The 13,826-nt window shown below is 37.0% G+C and overlaps 1 protein-coding gene across 7 annotated transcripts in view; it reads left to right on the forward strand.

The window, feature by feature from the left end:
- Nucleotides 1-13,826, forward strand: part of LOC106873867 (glucose-induced degradation protein 4 homolog) — a 52,144-nt gene that overhangs the window by 26,585 nt on the left and 11,733 nt on the right. For 2 of the 7 annotated variants that reach the window (XR_001409931.3, XR_001409930.3), the window contains exons 4-6: nt 6,703-6,833; nt 8,973-9,091; nt 11,315-11,469. Coding sequence is in view for 3 of the 7 variants with exons in the window: in XM_089359000.1 (XP_089215126.1) it covers nt 6,703-6,833; nt 8,973-9,036 (195 nt within the window). In the remaining 4 variants the exon portion in view is untranslated. Of the gene's footprint in view, nt 1-6,702; nt 6,834-8,972; nt 10,132-11,314; nt 12,857-13,826 lie in introns of those variants that run through there. The other 5 variants (XR_001409929.3, XM_089359000.1, XR_008264944.2 and 2 more) reach the window with 5 other exon arrangements.

Raw genomic sequence — 13,826 nt, forward strand, 5'->3', positions numbered from 1 at the left:
CTGAAATTTTAATTAAAATATATGGTGGCAATTCCAGATAAATTTCATTCAAATTAGTAAACTTAATCTCTGTGTGCTAAGTCTTTTCCAGTTCTTGTCAGATCTTGTGATAAAGGTATACAAGAAATGTACATGAGCTGATCCAGGTGTGACTGTGTAGTTAAGAAACTTGCTTCCCAACCATATGGTCTTGGGTTCTGTCCCACTGTGTGGCACTTTGGGCAAGTGCCTTCTACTATAACTCCTTGCCAACTAAAGCTTTGTGAAAGGATTTAGTTGACTGAAAGAAGACCATCATATCGTGATGGCACCTGTGCCCAGTGTCGCCTTTCTAGCACTTGTGCCGGTGGCACGTGTAAAGACTTTCGAGCGAGATCGTTGCCAGTGCCGCTGGACTAGCTCTTGTGCAGGTGGCACGTAAAATACACCATTTTGAGTGTGGCCATTGCCAGTACCGCCTGACTGGCCTTCATGCCAGTGGCACGTAAAAACACCCACTACACTCTCAGAATGGTTGGCGTTAGGAAGGGCATCCAGCTGTAGAAATTCTGCCAAATCAGATTGGAGCCTGGTGTAGCCATCTGGTTCACCAGTCCTCAATCAAATCGTCCAACCCATGCTAGCATGGAAAGCAGACGTTAAACGATGATGATGATATACGTATAAATCTGACATGGGCGATTCTTTCTTGTCTTGGGATTCACAGTAAAACGGCTGGGTGGAACTGCACAAAAAATTACACAGATGTGTTGAATGATCCAGTGGTGATGCTGGGCTTTGTATTTTTTTCATAGTTCTCATGGTTACTGAGGTAATCTACTATAATAATACTCTTGTGTTTATGAATGAGAAAGAAAGGAGTGATAGATGAATAAGGAAGGAAAGGGTGATGTCATACTTAGTAATGGGATGATGAAAACTGTACGCTGAAAAAAATAGATCAAACAGTGTTTCAACTATGTGTGAATATATGTGTGTGTATGTAATAGGGGGGTATTGAGTGTGTTTGTGTGTGTGCGTGTGCACGCGCAATGGAAGTGAGATGGTTTGTCTTTGTTCACTTAGTATTTGGGTTTATTTTTTGATTTGGTTGAATCTTGGTTGGTGTTTTTTTTTTAGTGTTTTTTAGTGTTTTTTTTTTTAGTGTTTTGACAGAAAAATCTCATTCTAAAATTGTTTTTTAACATAAGCATGCCCAAACAAGAGTAGGTTTTACAGCCACATCATCCAAACCGACTGGGTGAAGCCGGGCTTAGCTGCTAGTATATATATATGTATGTATGTATGTGAAGGCACATGGCTTAGTGATTAGAGTGTTGCACTCACGATTATGAGATCATGTGTTTGATTCCCAGACCGGGCATTGCATTGTGTTCTTGAGCAAAGTACTTCATTTCACATTGCTCTGTGATCATTTTGTCATCTGACATGTGCAGGTAGTGTCAATCTGATGGAGGAAATGAGCTTATGTGTACACAAACATTTGATCACTATAAACAAAATCATCTGTGTGGTTGTTCGGTAAGAAATTGTTGAACCCTCATACATTGTCTAATGACGGGAAAGTCCATTATTATGTATGTATGTGTATGTGTATATGTATATATATATATATATATATATATATATATATATATATATATATATATATATATAAGGTAAACACCCCCTTCGGTCATGAATGATCATGGGATTGCACCTAGAAAGTTCACCTCTGGGCTACAAGTCTGGGCAAGGTAGTCTATGAAAGACTAGCAGTCACCCATGCATGCCAACCTCTCCTTTCCATGCCACTGATGTTATCCAAGGGAAAGGCAAAGGCCAGTACAGCTTAGCACCAGTGACATCAAAACTCATTTCTACAGTTGAGTGAACTGGACCAAGATGAAATAAAGTGTCTTGCTCAAGAACACAACACACAGCCCGGTCCAGGAATTGACCTCACTACCTCATGACTGTGAGCCTGACGCTCTAACCACTGAAACATGCGCCTTCATATACATAATGTGTTTGTGTGTGCTTTTGTGTTTCCTTGTCCTGACGTCACATGATGATTGCAAATGAGCATCATCACCATACAGTCCTTTGTGACAAACATGTCTAGCTGTGAGGAAATATTACCTTGCTTGGAAACAGGTGGAAGTTGGTGATAGGAAGGACATTCAGTCATAGAAAATTTGCCTCAACAAATTCCATTTGATCCAAGGAAGCATGGAAAAGTGGATACTGGATAATGATGATTGGCATAATGACTTCTAATGACCGAGGGGAATCACATAAAGCACAGTTGTTGGGTGAGTGTAACATAATGTAGACAGTGAAGCAATGAGAGAAGAAAGAGAGAGAGGGAGAGAGTTTCAGAAATGGTCAGATATAAATTCTTTTATCTTTTACTTCTTTCAATCATTGGGCTGTGGTTATGCTAAGATACCATCCTGAAGGGTTTTGTCAAACAAACTAACCCCTGTACTTTTTTTTTTAAGTTCGGCACTTATTCTATCAGTCTCATTTGCCGAAACCACTAAGTTACAGGGATGTAAATGAACCAACATCAGTTGTCAAGAAGTGGAACATACACATAAGTAAAGGCACACACACAATGGGTTCAGTACTTAGAAAGATTGTTATTTGATTCTAATTCTATAAAAAGCAAACACATATACAAACACATGTATATATAAATATATATACAACAGGCTTCTTGGATTGAGGGTCACTCTGTATATTCTTAAGAAATTTGTCAATGCTTCATTGTTACTTAATTCATTTTTCGCTTTTCTTAATGCTCTCTTAAAAGTGTCCACAAATCTTTCTACCTGCCTGTTTGACCTGGGGTGGTAGTGTGGAGTGAAAATATGCTTTATCACATGCCTCTTACAGTTCTTGAATTCATACCCAGAGAACTGCGCTGTTGTCTGAAACTAATGTGTCAAGGACATTATATTACGCAAACAATTCATATCAGACTTTATAGTTGTCTTAGAGGTTGGTCTATAGCGCCTGCAAACCTCTAAGCCACTTAGTACAGCTATTTACTATGATTAAGTAGTAAGCGTCGTTTACCGGTCCGGCATAGTCAATGTGTAACCTAGACCATGGGTTCTCTGTCTCTGGCCATGATTAATATTTTACCAGCAGGGCTTTGGCTACGAGTGCACAGCCTTGGCATGTTCTCATCAAGTTTTCAATATCTTGGTCCATAGACAGCCAATAGACATAACTACTCATCAGAGCCTTCATCCTTGCCATTCCTGGATGTCTGCTGTAAAATTGTTGCAGTACATCTTTTGTAGTTAGAACCACCACTCTTTGGGCATACATCAGAATATTATCACAAATTGAAAACCTGCTGTCATCTGAATTTTTATTTTGTTAATTTTTTTAAAGCTTCTTTCATTTTCATAATATACTCATCACCTACAGCTTTCATTCTTATATCCTGTGCAGTCACTGGTAGTTCTTGGATAATCTTCATCATAACACTTTTAATTTCACTTTCTGCCTGCAGTGCAGCTATAATAAGTCTCTTCTAGTAGTTCCATATTTTTTGGAATTGACTGATTTTTTTTTTCAATGGAATGTATTGCATTTTGAAATTATAGTTCAGTAATATTACACCCCAACATTGCAGGCAGTTCACAGTATGAGTTGGTAACCCTTTTTTAGACCCATAAATCAACAGCAAAGGTCTATGGTCTATTTGCAATAAAAAAATTTCAGCCATGCAGAAACCTGTGAAATTTTTTAACAGCAAAAATAATTGCTAAGGCCTCCTTTTCAATTTTACTATATCTCTTCTCTGCAGCTATTAGCAAGCGCAAAACATGAACCACTGGTTTTGTACTTCCGTCTTCATATTTATGAAGTAGAACAGCACCTAATCCATGCTCAGAAGCATCAGACACTACAATGATGTCCATTTCGAGATGATAATGTGCTAACAACAGGTCTGAGATGAGAATTTTTTTTATTTCTTCAAAAGTGGCATTTACTCCTTTTTTTAATAAGTCATTCAATGGAGCTCTTAACTTGTGCATATTAGGAATGTAATTTTGGTTGTAGTTTGCCAGCCCAAGAAATGCTTGTAAAGTTGGAATATTTGTCAGCGCAGGCATATTCCTTATTGCATCTACCCTTGATGGGTCAGGACGTCTACCACTTTTATCAATTATTTGCCCTATGTACTTAATTTAGGGTAGAAAGAATTCGCATTTTTCTTCACTCAAAGTGAATCCAAAAACTTTAGTTCCACATGCTGTTCGCGAGAATTACTCTTGATCAAAATATCGTCCAAGTATGGGATTGCAAATTCACAATCAGATAGCATAGCATCCATGATTTGCTGGAATATTGTTGATGCCGCTTTTAATCCAAAAGGTAATCATGTATATCTGTACAATCCTCTGTGTGTATTTATTGTCAAATACTTTGAGCATTTTTCATTTACTTCTCTCTGTAAATAGGCTTCAGACAGATCTAATTTGGGAAAAAATTTTCCACCATTTAGCTTTGAAAAAATGTCCTCTGCAGTTGGGGTGGATGGTGGTATGTTTTTAAGCAGTTGTTCAATTCTGTAGAGAAATCAGCACACTGCCTTTTTTTTTTTTTTTTTTTAATACATACCGTGGGTGCTGCCCACTTTGAGTAACCCACCTTTTTGATGACTCCACTCTTTTTGAGTCTGTCCAACTCTTCATTTACGGTTTGAATTGCCCCAAATGGCACTTTTCTGTTTGCTTTAAATACAGGTACAGCGCTTTCACTTACTTGGAAATAGGCTTCTGTCTTTCTACAGCATTTTATTTCACTTTTTTTCTTCAGTTCTTCCAAAGACTTGTTTTTAACGGGACAACTATTTATGTTATTGCAGTAAAGGTTTATGGGGCGATACCAAAAATCAAACAGTTCTAACCAATCTATGCCAAACAGATGGATTGTATTATCCACAATGAATAATTATGCTTCGCTGTCTCTCCTTGAAATGTGACATCGATACATGTTTTGCCCATGAAATGTAATTTATCACCCATTACACCACACACTATTTTTGCTGTTTTACGTAATCTTGGTTTACCAGTTTCCTTCCAAGTATCCACATTTATAATCAAGATGTCACTACCTAATTTGGTATTCACATCATTTATTTTTATGAGCATAAGTCTTCTTGTTTTTCCATTGCAATCACTCTCTGCTGAAAACACCTTAGAACTTTTTGTGTTTGAGTCTCATAGTCTTGTTCTACAATGAGAACTCCTGTGTCTCCCAGCTTCTGACAACTGTAGCACTTTTTGTTTTTAAACGGACAATCCTTTTTGTAGTATAGTCCTCCACAACCATAATACAGATTAGGGCCTGACACATTTTTTTATTGTACTTTCCGGGACAACACATTTGAATTTTTGCAGAGTCTTTATCTTGTATCTTTTTCACATCATGTTTAAGATTTACCATAGTCTGACATTCTTCTGCAGTGGTTTATAGAGATAAATCCTGGTTCTCTTGCTCCATTTTTGAGAGAATCCTTGCCTGAATTTCTTTATTTTCGAGTGCTATAAGTCCTTGCACAAAGATAAGTGATTTGAACTTATCCTGAGTGAGAACCTGAAGTTTGAAATTTTCACACATACGGTTCACTACACCAGCATAGATGATAAAATCATCCTCCTGATTCTTTATTAAGTTCCAACACTCCATTCTGGTGTTGAATAATGAACTTCTATCACAAAAATTTTTTCAAAGCAGTTCCACAATTTCTTAGAAACCAATCTCACTCGACTTTTTGGGCAGAATAAAGTTTCCGTAACACTCATCTTCCAACTATGACTTGCACTCATTAAAAATTTCCTCATGTCTTCTATAATACACAGGAAACGTAATATCCTCCTCCAAATTATACATAAATTCAGAAATTGCATTAGCCATGCCATCTGGTGTAAACGAACTTACTGGATTTTCGGACTTCACCGACTGTAACTCAATTAATTGTTGTTATAGTTTTTGTTTTGTTTTTGCAACTCTTGTAGTTGTTCCTGTTGCTTCCATTGAAGCTGTACTACTGCAGCTAATAGGTTTTCTATGACACAAAAGTTGTCAAATAACCAATGTGAGTTTCGAATGATCCTTGTCACCAGATATTATATCCTTATGAATAAATGAATACACTGCAACAGTGTATGGCTGTGTGGTAAGTAGCTTGCTTACCAACCACATGGTTCTGGGTTCAGTCCCACTGCATGGCACCTTGGGCAAGTGTCTTCTACTATAGCCTCGGGCCGACCAAAGCCTTGTGAGTGGATTTGGTAGACGGAAACTGAAAGAAGCCCGTCGTATATATGTATATATATGTGTATGCATGTGTATATGTTTGTGTGTCTGTGTTTGTCCCCCCAACATCGCTTGACAACCGATGCTGGTGTGTTTACGTCCCCGTTACTTAGCATTTTGACAAAAGAGGCCGATAGAATAAGTACTAGGCTTACAAAGAATAAGTCCTGGGGTCGATTTGCTCAACTAAAGGCGGTGCTCCAGCATGGCCACAGTCAAATGACTGAAACAAGTAAAAGAGTATTGATAAGAGATCAGGAGATGACTGGTATGGGTGGGAGGATGAGAGATATACAGAGGCAGAGATAGAGAGGTAGAGAGAGAGAGATTTTTATTAATATCTCTTTGTTATATTTATGTTTGTCTGTCTGTCTGCAGGAACACTTCTTAGTGCCAAACCACAAGATTACAGACATAAATGGAGCATCATTTGCTGGATTTTACTACATCTGCTTCTGGAAATCTAATTCTACCATTGAAGGTTATTATTATCACCGAAGTTCTGAATGGTAAGTTGATATCCTTACAGTTTATTTTTAAATCAGATCAATTCTAACAATATTTATGCTTTGTTTGAAATTCATCTTCTTCTTCTTCTTCCCTCATCCAACATCTTAGTTTTGTATATCACAATATCATCAAGTTAATACATTCTCAGTTTATATTTTATGCAAAACATAAGAATTGAAGTAAATGTAACAGTGTGGATGTTTTAGCTGTGAGGGAAAATAATAACAATATAAACACATTACCTTTTATGCTTTTGATGTGCAGATAAAAGAGGTGAGGGAGACACATGATAAGCTGTTTCCTTCAGCTAGTCAGTAGCAATAGAATAGTTACCTGTTATAAAAAGAAGTCATAAATCTAGTTATAACCATACTGGATAGCTTAATTTGCATATTTTTGCTTATAACTGCTCATCATTAATTAAACAATGTATATTTTAGGTATATAGGTGCAAGAGTGGCTGTGTGGTAACTAACTTGCTTACCAACCACATGGTTCTGGGTTCAGTCCCACTACATGGCACCTTGGGCAAGTGTCTTCAGCTATAGCCTTGGGCCGACCAAAGCCTTGTGAGTGGATTTGGTAGCCGGAAATTGAAAGGAGCCCATCGTGTGTATATATATATATTTATTAATGAGGGTAGAAATTGATATTAATCAATTAAAACCAGTGGTCTAGCATATTAAAAAATCCGAGGATTAAAATTATATTACATACAAAAATAAGAGGAATGACCAGCAAATGTGGATTCCTATATGCTAGAAATAGATGCCGAATCATCTAACCACGAAAAAAATATGTTCTCAGTAGAAAATTTAGCGACACAACAGACTGTAAACGAGCAAGACAAATGAAAAAATACTAAATTAAAAATCGATTAACCTACGTACCATGGTTTCACCTGTTAAAATTTACATAAGTAAATATCTGCAGAATCAGATATTTACTTATATAAATTTTAACAGGTGAAACCATGGTACGTAGGTTAATCGTTTTTTAATTTAGTATTTTTTATTTTTTCATTTGTCTTGCTCGTTTACAGTCTGTTGTGTCGCTAAATTTTCTGAGAACATATTTTTTTCGTGGTTAGATGATTCGGCATCTATTTCTAGCATATAGGAATCCACATTTGTTGGTCATTCCTCTTATTTTTGTGTATATATATATATATATATATATATATCTGTGTGTCTGTGTTTGTCCCCTCACCATCACTTGACAACTGATGCTGGTGTGTTTACATCCCCGTAACTTAGTGCTTTGGCATAAGAGACCAATAGAATAAGTACTAGGCTTACAAAGAATAAGTCCTGGGGTCGATTTGTTTGACAAAAGGCGGTGCTCCAGCATGGTCACAGTCAAATGACTGAAAGAAATAAAAGAGTGAAAGAAAATACAACATGACTCAGAAGGATTGAAATAAATTTAATTATTAGAAAGCCTTAGCTTATTTAATTGCTTCATCTTTAACCCTTTAGCATTCAGATTACTCTGTCAAGTGTAATGCTTATTTATTCACATTGGTTTAAATTAATCATGCATTATCTTGTAGATCTGAAATTTCAATGATGTGATTGTAGTAGGTGTGAGAGGCCAGATCTGCCCAGTTTGAACATAAAACAAGTAGAAAATTTGGGGGCTGGATATGGCCAGTTTAAATGCTAAAGGGTTAAATGGCACAAAATATCAACTGCAGTTGTAGACCCTATCAATCGAGCTGTTGTATGGTATAGCTGACAAACCAGAGGTTTCTGCCAAGCTCCAGTATGGTTTCTACTGCAGGATGCCTTTCCTTGCACCAACCACCGGACTGAACGTACTGGACGCTTTTTACATGGCACCAGCACCAGTGAGGTCACCAAGTAACTTACAAAATAAGACACCCCGCCATCCTTTCAATTGAGGGAGGTGGCTTTGTGCCAGGTGATGAGAGATATGATAGAGGAACAAAAACAGATGTCTTGCTGTAGAGGAGATCCATTAGTATGAATAATTTTGACAGCTAAAATAAGGTTTTGTTAACTGAAGATGTAAAATGACTATATTTACTCCATTTAATACCACTTTATTTATATTTCCTATCAATAACATTCTTTCTTTATTTCTGCATTATTTTATTTTTTTTGTTTTTGTTTTAGGTACCAGTCCTTAAAACTGGAACACGTCAGTGAACAGAGCGCCCCTGTCTATGCATTCCGATGACAAGTGTGAGTTCTCAGTGTGGGCATAGTGCGTATGTGTCTAACTGCTTGCCTAAGTGAGTGCATGTTTGCTGCCAAATAAAAACAACAAAAAACAAACAAAAAAGATGCCCTCCTCTTGTCCCACGCCCCTCTTCCCCCAGCCCACCACCAGCTGCTAACTCTATTTCTTCAAGTGCCATAAGTGGTAGCCTCCTGCATCATGCTAGCAACAGCATACTACTTACTATACTAGCATTAAACTGGACACTCTCCTTTGTCTTGATTCAGTCACCTAAAACATCATTCGACTTCACTTCCAGAAGTACATCCGTGTGATATCTTTTACCCATTTTTTTTTAACGTTTAAACTTTGTTTGTTTGTTTTTTTTTTGTTTTTGTAATTAAAAGAAGAAAAAAAATCCTCCAAATCTACAACATTAAACCCACCCACCTCAAACATAAAAAAAACAAAATCTACCATATTTATAGAGGGAGGAAAAAAAAACAAAATTATATATATATGTATATGTATATATATATATATATATATATATATTCTTTCTTTTTATTAATGATGCAATGTTAGTCAGGTTAAGGTACTGGGCTGCTAGTCACACTGTCCAATGGTCAAACCTTACTACTGTCGTTGTGTTGTGCTCCTGAGCAAGGCACAAAATTCTTGTTTCTGTTTGCCTGACTGAAAAAATAAACAGCAACATTCACACTGCTATTTCATTGTTGAATGGTTAATTGAAGAAAGGGCATCCAGTGACAAAAACAATTGCTCTATTTTAAACAAAAAAAAACCATCCCATCCATGCTTGCATGGAAAAAGCAATGGATGTAAAATAGTAAAAGATAAAAGGGACTCTTTATTCTCAAGACTCAATGGAAATTTCATTGTTTTGTCCATTTAATTGTTTTTGTTTTGTTTTTGTTGTTTTTTCGTCCACCTTGTTGAAAAAAAATTACAAAACAAAATTGGTATGAAATTTTATGTACCCTCATCTATCAAAATCTGGATCTTGTTGATGCAGATGTCTAGCCAATGTGCCAAGTTCCATTCTCATCATTACCTTTGTTGCTATTAAAATTTTTAAAAGAAGGAAAAAAACATCTCTTTTTTTTCTTTTGTCCTTTTTTTTTGCAATTTAAAAAACCATTTCTCCTCTTCCTGAGATCCTTGTTCTTCATTCCTCTTCAAATCTTTTACATTTTTTTAATATCAAGGTTAATGTACCTGACATCATATGCAATGCATTCAAACCATATCCAAGAAAAGGTGATCTTCCAGCTATAGAACACATTGGACACTTTCTGACATCCCATAGTCCCTTTTCAGTTGTTCCCAGGCTCCATCTTTTTCTACAGTCACTGCAGCAACATTTGCTTCATTGAACTTAATGATTCTTCATCACCATCTAACACTAATTATGCACCTTGTTTTCTTTCTTTTCTTTCTTTTCTTTCTTCAGTTATTTCAACTGATCCCATACTAAAAACATTGCTCATTATATATCAACCCCATAACTATGAGGGGTGTGCTGAAAAGTTCCTGGTTTTTGGTAAAAGAAAATACAGGAGGATCAGTTAATTATGATTTTATTGAACATATTCCCCTCTCAGATTCACACACTTATTCCAGCAGTCCTTCAGTTTTTCTAAGCCCTGTAAAAGAACTCAGAAGGTTGGGCCTCCAACCAGGCCTTTCACAATATCCTTAAAGCCAGGGACTTTTCGGCACCCCCTCATACACACTTTGTTTTCATTTTCACCTGAAGCTATCAATGTGCAATGAATCAAATTGTTGAGCATTAATTCACTTCACTAATCCAGTGAGAGATTATAAAAGTTATGGAAACTCACTACCCTACCCCTACTTCTTCTGACAAAAACAAACAAAAATCTCATTTCCCACAATTCCATACTATTGAAACATTTTTTGTTTTTTGGGGTTTCTTTAAGCAACATGAAAATTTGAAATGTATTCCTTGGAGATAAGATGATTTAATTGAATATTATTATTACATTTTAGAATTAGAAGTCAGCAAAAGTTTTTGGTTGAGGACTAGACTAAATACATAATATCATTCAGTTTTGTCGTTCTACGTTGTCAATTTTACCTACTTCACTGGAGTAGGTAAATTACCAGGTTTAAATAAATGCCATGTTTGGGGGAAAGGAAGAGACTAATTCAATAGCTATATAATTATAAATGAGTAAGAAATTACTAATATTATGTTTTCATGGCATTTGCCATATTGTAACAATAAGTTGTCTTCTTCTCAACTTTTCAGTTGCCTGTGAAACCTAAACCATCAGCATATACCTGCCAAGCCCTTCTATTCCATGCAAGCCTTTTTATCAACTTCCAGTTCATTGAGTCTTGGTGGTTTCCAGGAAATTAGGATCTTCTGTGCATCATTAGACAGCATTAGTGTCATTTCTTTGTGTAAGGACCTCAACTTTTTTTATATTTTGAGGTTAGAGGGTGCCTCAGCCTCCTTAGAAGGGTCCTGACCAGAGGATATCTTCAGTCTCTGAAGTAGAGAGCTCCCTTACATAAGACTGACAGGCCCTGTTTTGTCTTGTGTTGAAAGCAGCAGAACTATACCAACGCTCAATCCTGTACCGGTCATCAGCATGCAAGACGAGAATGTTGTAACTGTAAACCAGCAGTTGGTGCCATTTTTTATATCCCCTGGAGAGAGTCCTGCATATAAACTGGGCAAAAATAAGTTGAAATCATTTCACCTTACTTAGCTTGGAGTGGAGAGCATGATCATTATGACTTTATACTTTCTATGACATCATAGCTAAAGAAGGGGCCCTTACTACAGCCACTTGGCCTGCTAGATGTTGTAGCTAAATCTGCCTCAAACACAGCCTACTATCTTCCATAAAAAAGGATATATTAACAATGTAGCCCTCTATATTATATATTCTCTTTTACTCTTTTACTTGTTTCAGTCATGTGACTGCGGCCATGCTGGAGCACCGCCTTTATTTGAGCAAATCGACCCCAGGACTTATTCTTTGTAAGCCTAGTACTTATTCTATCGGTCTCTTTTGCCGAACCGCTAAGTTACAGGGACGTAAACACACCAGCATTGGTTGTCAAGCGATGTTGGGGGGACAAACACAAACACACATATATATACATATATATGACGGGCTTCTTTCAGTTTCCGTCTACCAAATCCACTCACAAATATATATATACATACATGAAGATGTAGGGTGGGGATGAGTTTACATATATATATATATATATGTAAAGGTGGGATGCTTACAGTGAGAATCCTTTGATCATAGGTCTCTTGATTAAAGCTAGCCTTGGGTTGAACAACAACAACAACTCATTTCATGGCTTGTTTTTTGTTGTTAGTATAGCAGAGACAGTACAACTTCTATGTTGAAAAGCATCTGGTGTAATGACTTGTTACATTCAACCATTGATTTCTCAGGGGTCAAGAAAGTAAATTAAAATAAACAACTGTAATATTTCACACCAGAGTCAGTTACTACATCCATCTTAGCATGCTTATTGAAAGGAGTTGAGTTTTCGCACTGTTTTGCATTGTTTAAGAATATTTAATGAATCCATATGAAATAAAATCTTGTCTTCAAATATTTCAGGATAAGAAAATTTTGCGCAATCACTAGTGAGTTAGCCAAAATCTTTGCATATCTGGTACTCAGCTTTTATATGCCAAATTCAAATCCTACCAGGTTTGACATTTCCATTTCTTCCCTTCTTGGATCCCTGAAAAAATACCAGTAATACACTGTGATCAATGAGAAACCTTAGTCTTTATATAAAAACAAGACAGAAATTACATTATTGTTACTGTTGTTATTTAATTTTGTCTTTCATCTGATAGGAGACTGGTCTCAATATGTTTTAATACTTAGTTTTGTCCATTTTTATGCAGATTCTTCTTAGATCATCATCATCATCATCATCATTTAACATCCGTATTCCATGCTGGCATGGGCTGGACGATCTTAACAGGAGCTGGTCAGCTGGAGAGCTGCACCAGGCCCCAGTTGACTGTTTTGGCATGGTTTTCTACAGTTTCAATGCCAGTCACTTTACAGAATGTACTGGTGTTTTATACATGATACCAGTACACATGCATTTTACATGGCAACAGCATGGGTGCTTTTTATGTGGCACCAATAAAATATTTATCAGTCACATACTAAGTTGGTTTAATTGTGCCTTATCTTCCTCAAAATATTCATCCCTGAACACTGGAAAAAATTCTCTGCAGTATTTGCTCCAAGTTTTTACATTTTGAGTTCAAGACCTATTGGGGCAAGCGAAAGCGAAACCATCAATGGCACCTGTGCCCAGCATCGCCTTCCTGGCACGTGTAAAGACTTTTGAGCGAGATCATTGCCGGTGCCGCCGAACTGGCTCTTGTGCCGGTGGCACGTAAAATACACCATTTTGAGCATGGCCATTGCCAGTACCACCTGACTGGCCTTCGTGCTGGTGGCACGTAAAAGCACCCACTACACTCTGAGTGGTTGGTGTTAGGAAGGGCATCCAGCTGTAGAAATCAGATTGGAGCCTGGTGTAGCCATCTGGTCTCACCAGTCCTCAGTCAAATCGTCCAACCCATGCTAGCATGGAAAGCGGACGTTAAACGACAATGATGATGATGATGATGATGATCTTGCCAAGATCAACTTTGCCTTTCATCCTTTCAGAATCAATAAAATAAAGTATCTGTCTAGTACTGGAGTCAATGGGTTCGACTAACCCCTCTCCTCAAAATTTGTGACCTTGTGCTGAAATTT

Source organism: Octopus bimaculoides, chromosome 1, assembly GCF_046866305.1.
Source record: "Octopus bimaculoides isolate indiv1 chromosome 1, ASM4686630v1, whole genome shotgun sequence".
In the NCBI taxonomy this organism is placed as follows: Eukaryota; Metazoa; Mollusca; class Cephalopoda; order Octopoda; family Octopodidae; genus Octopus; species Octopus bimaculoides.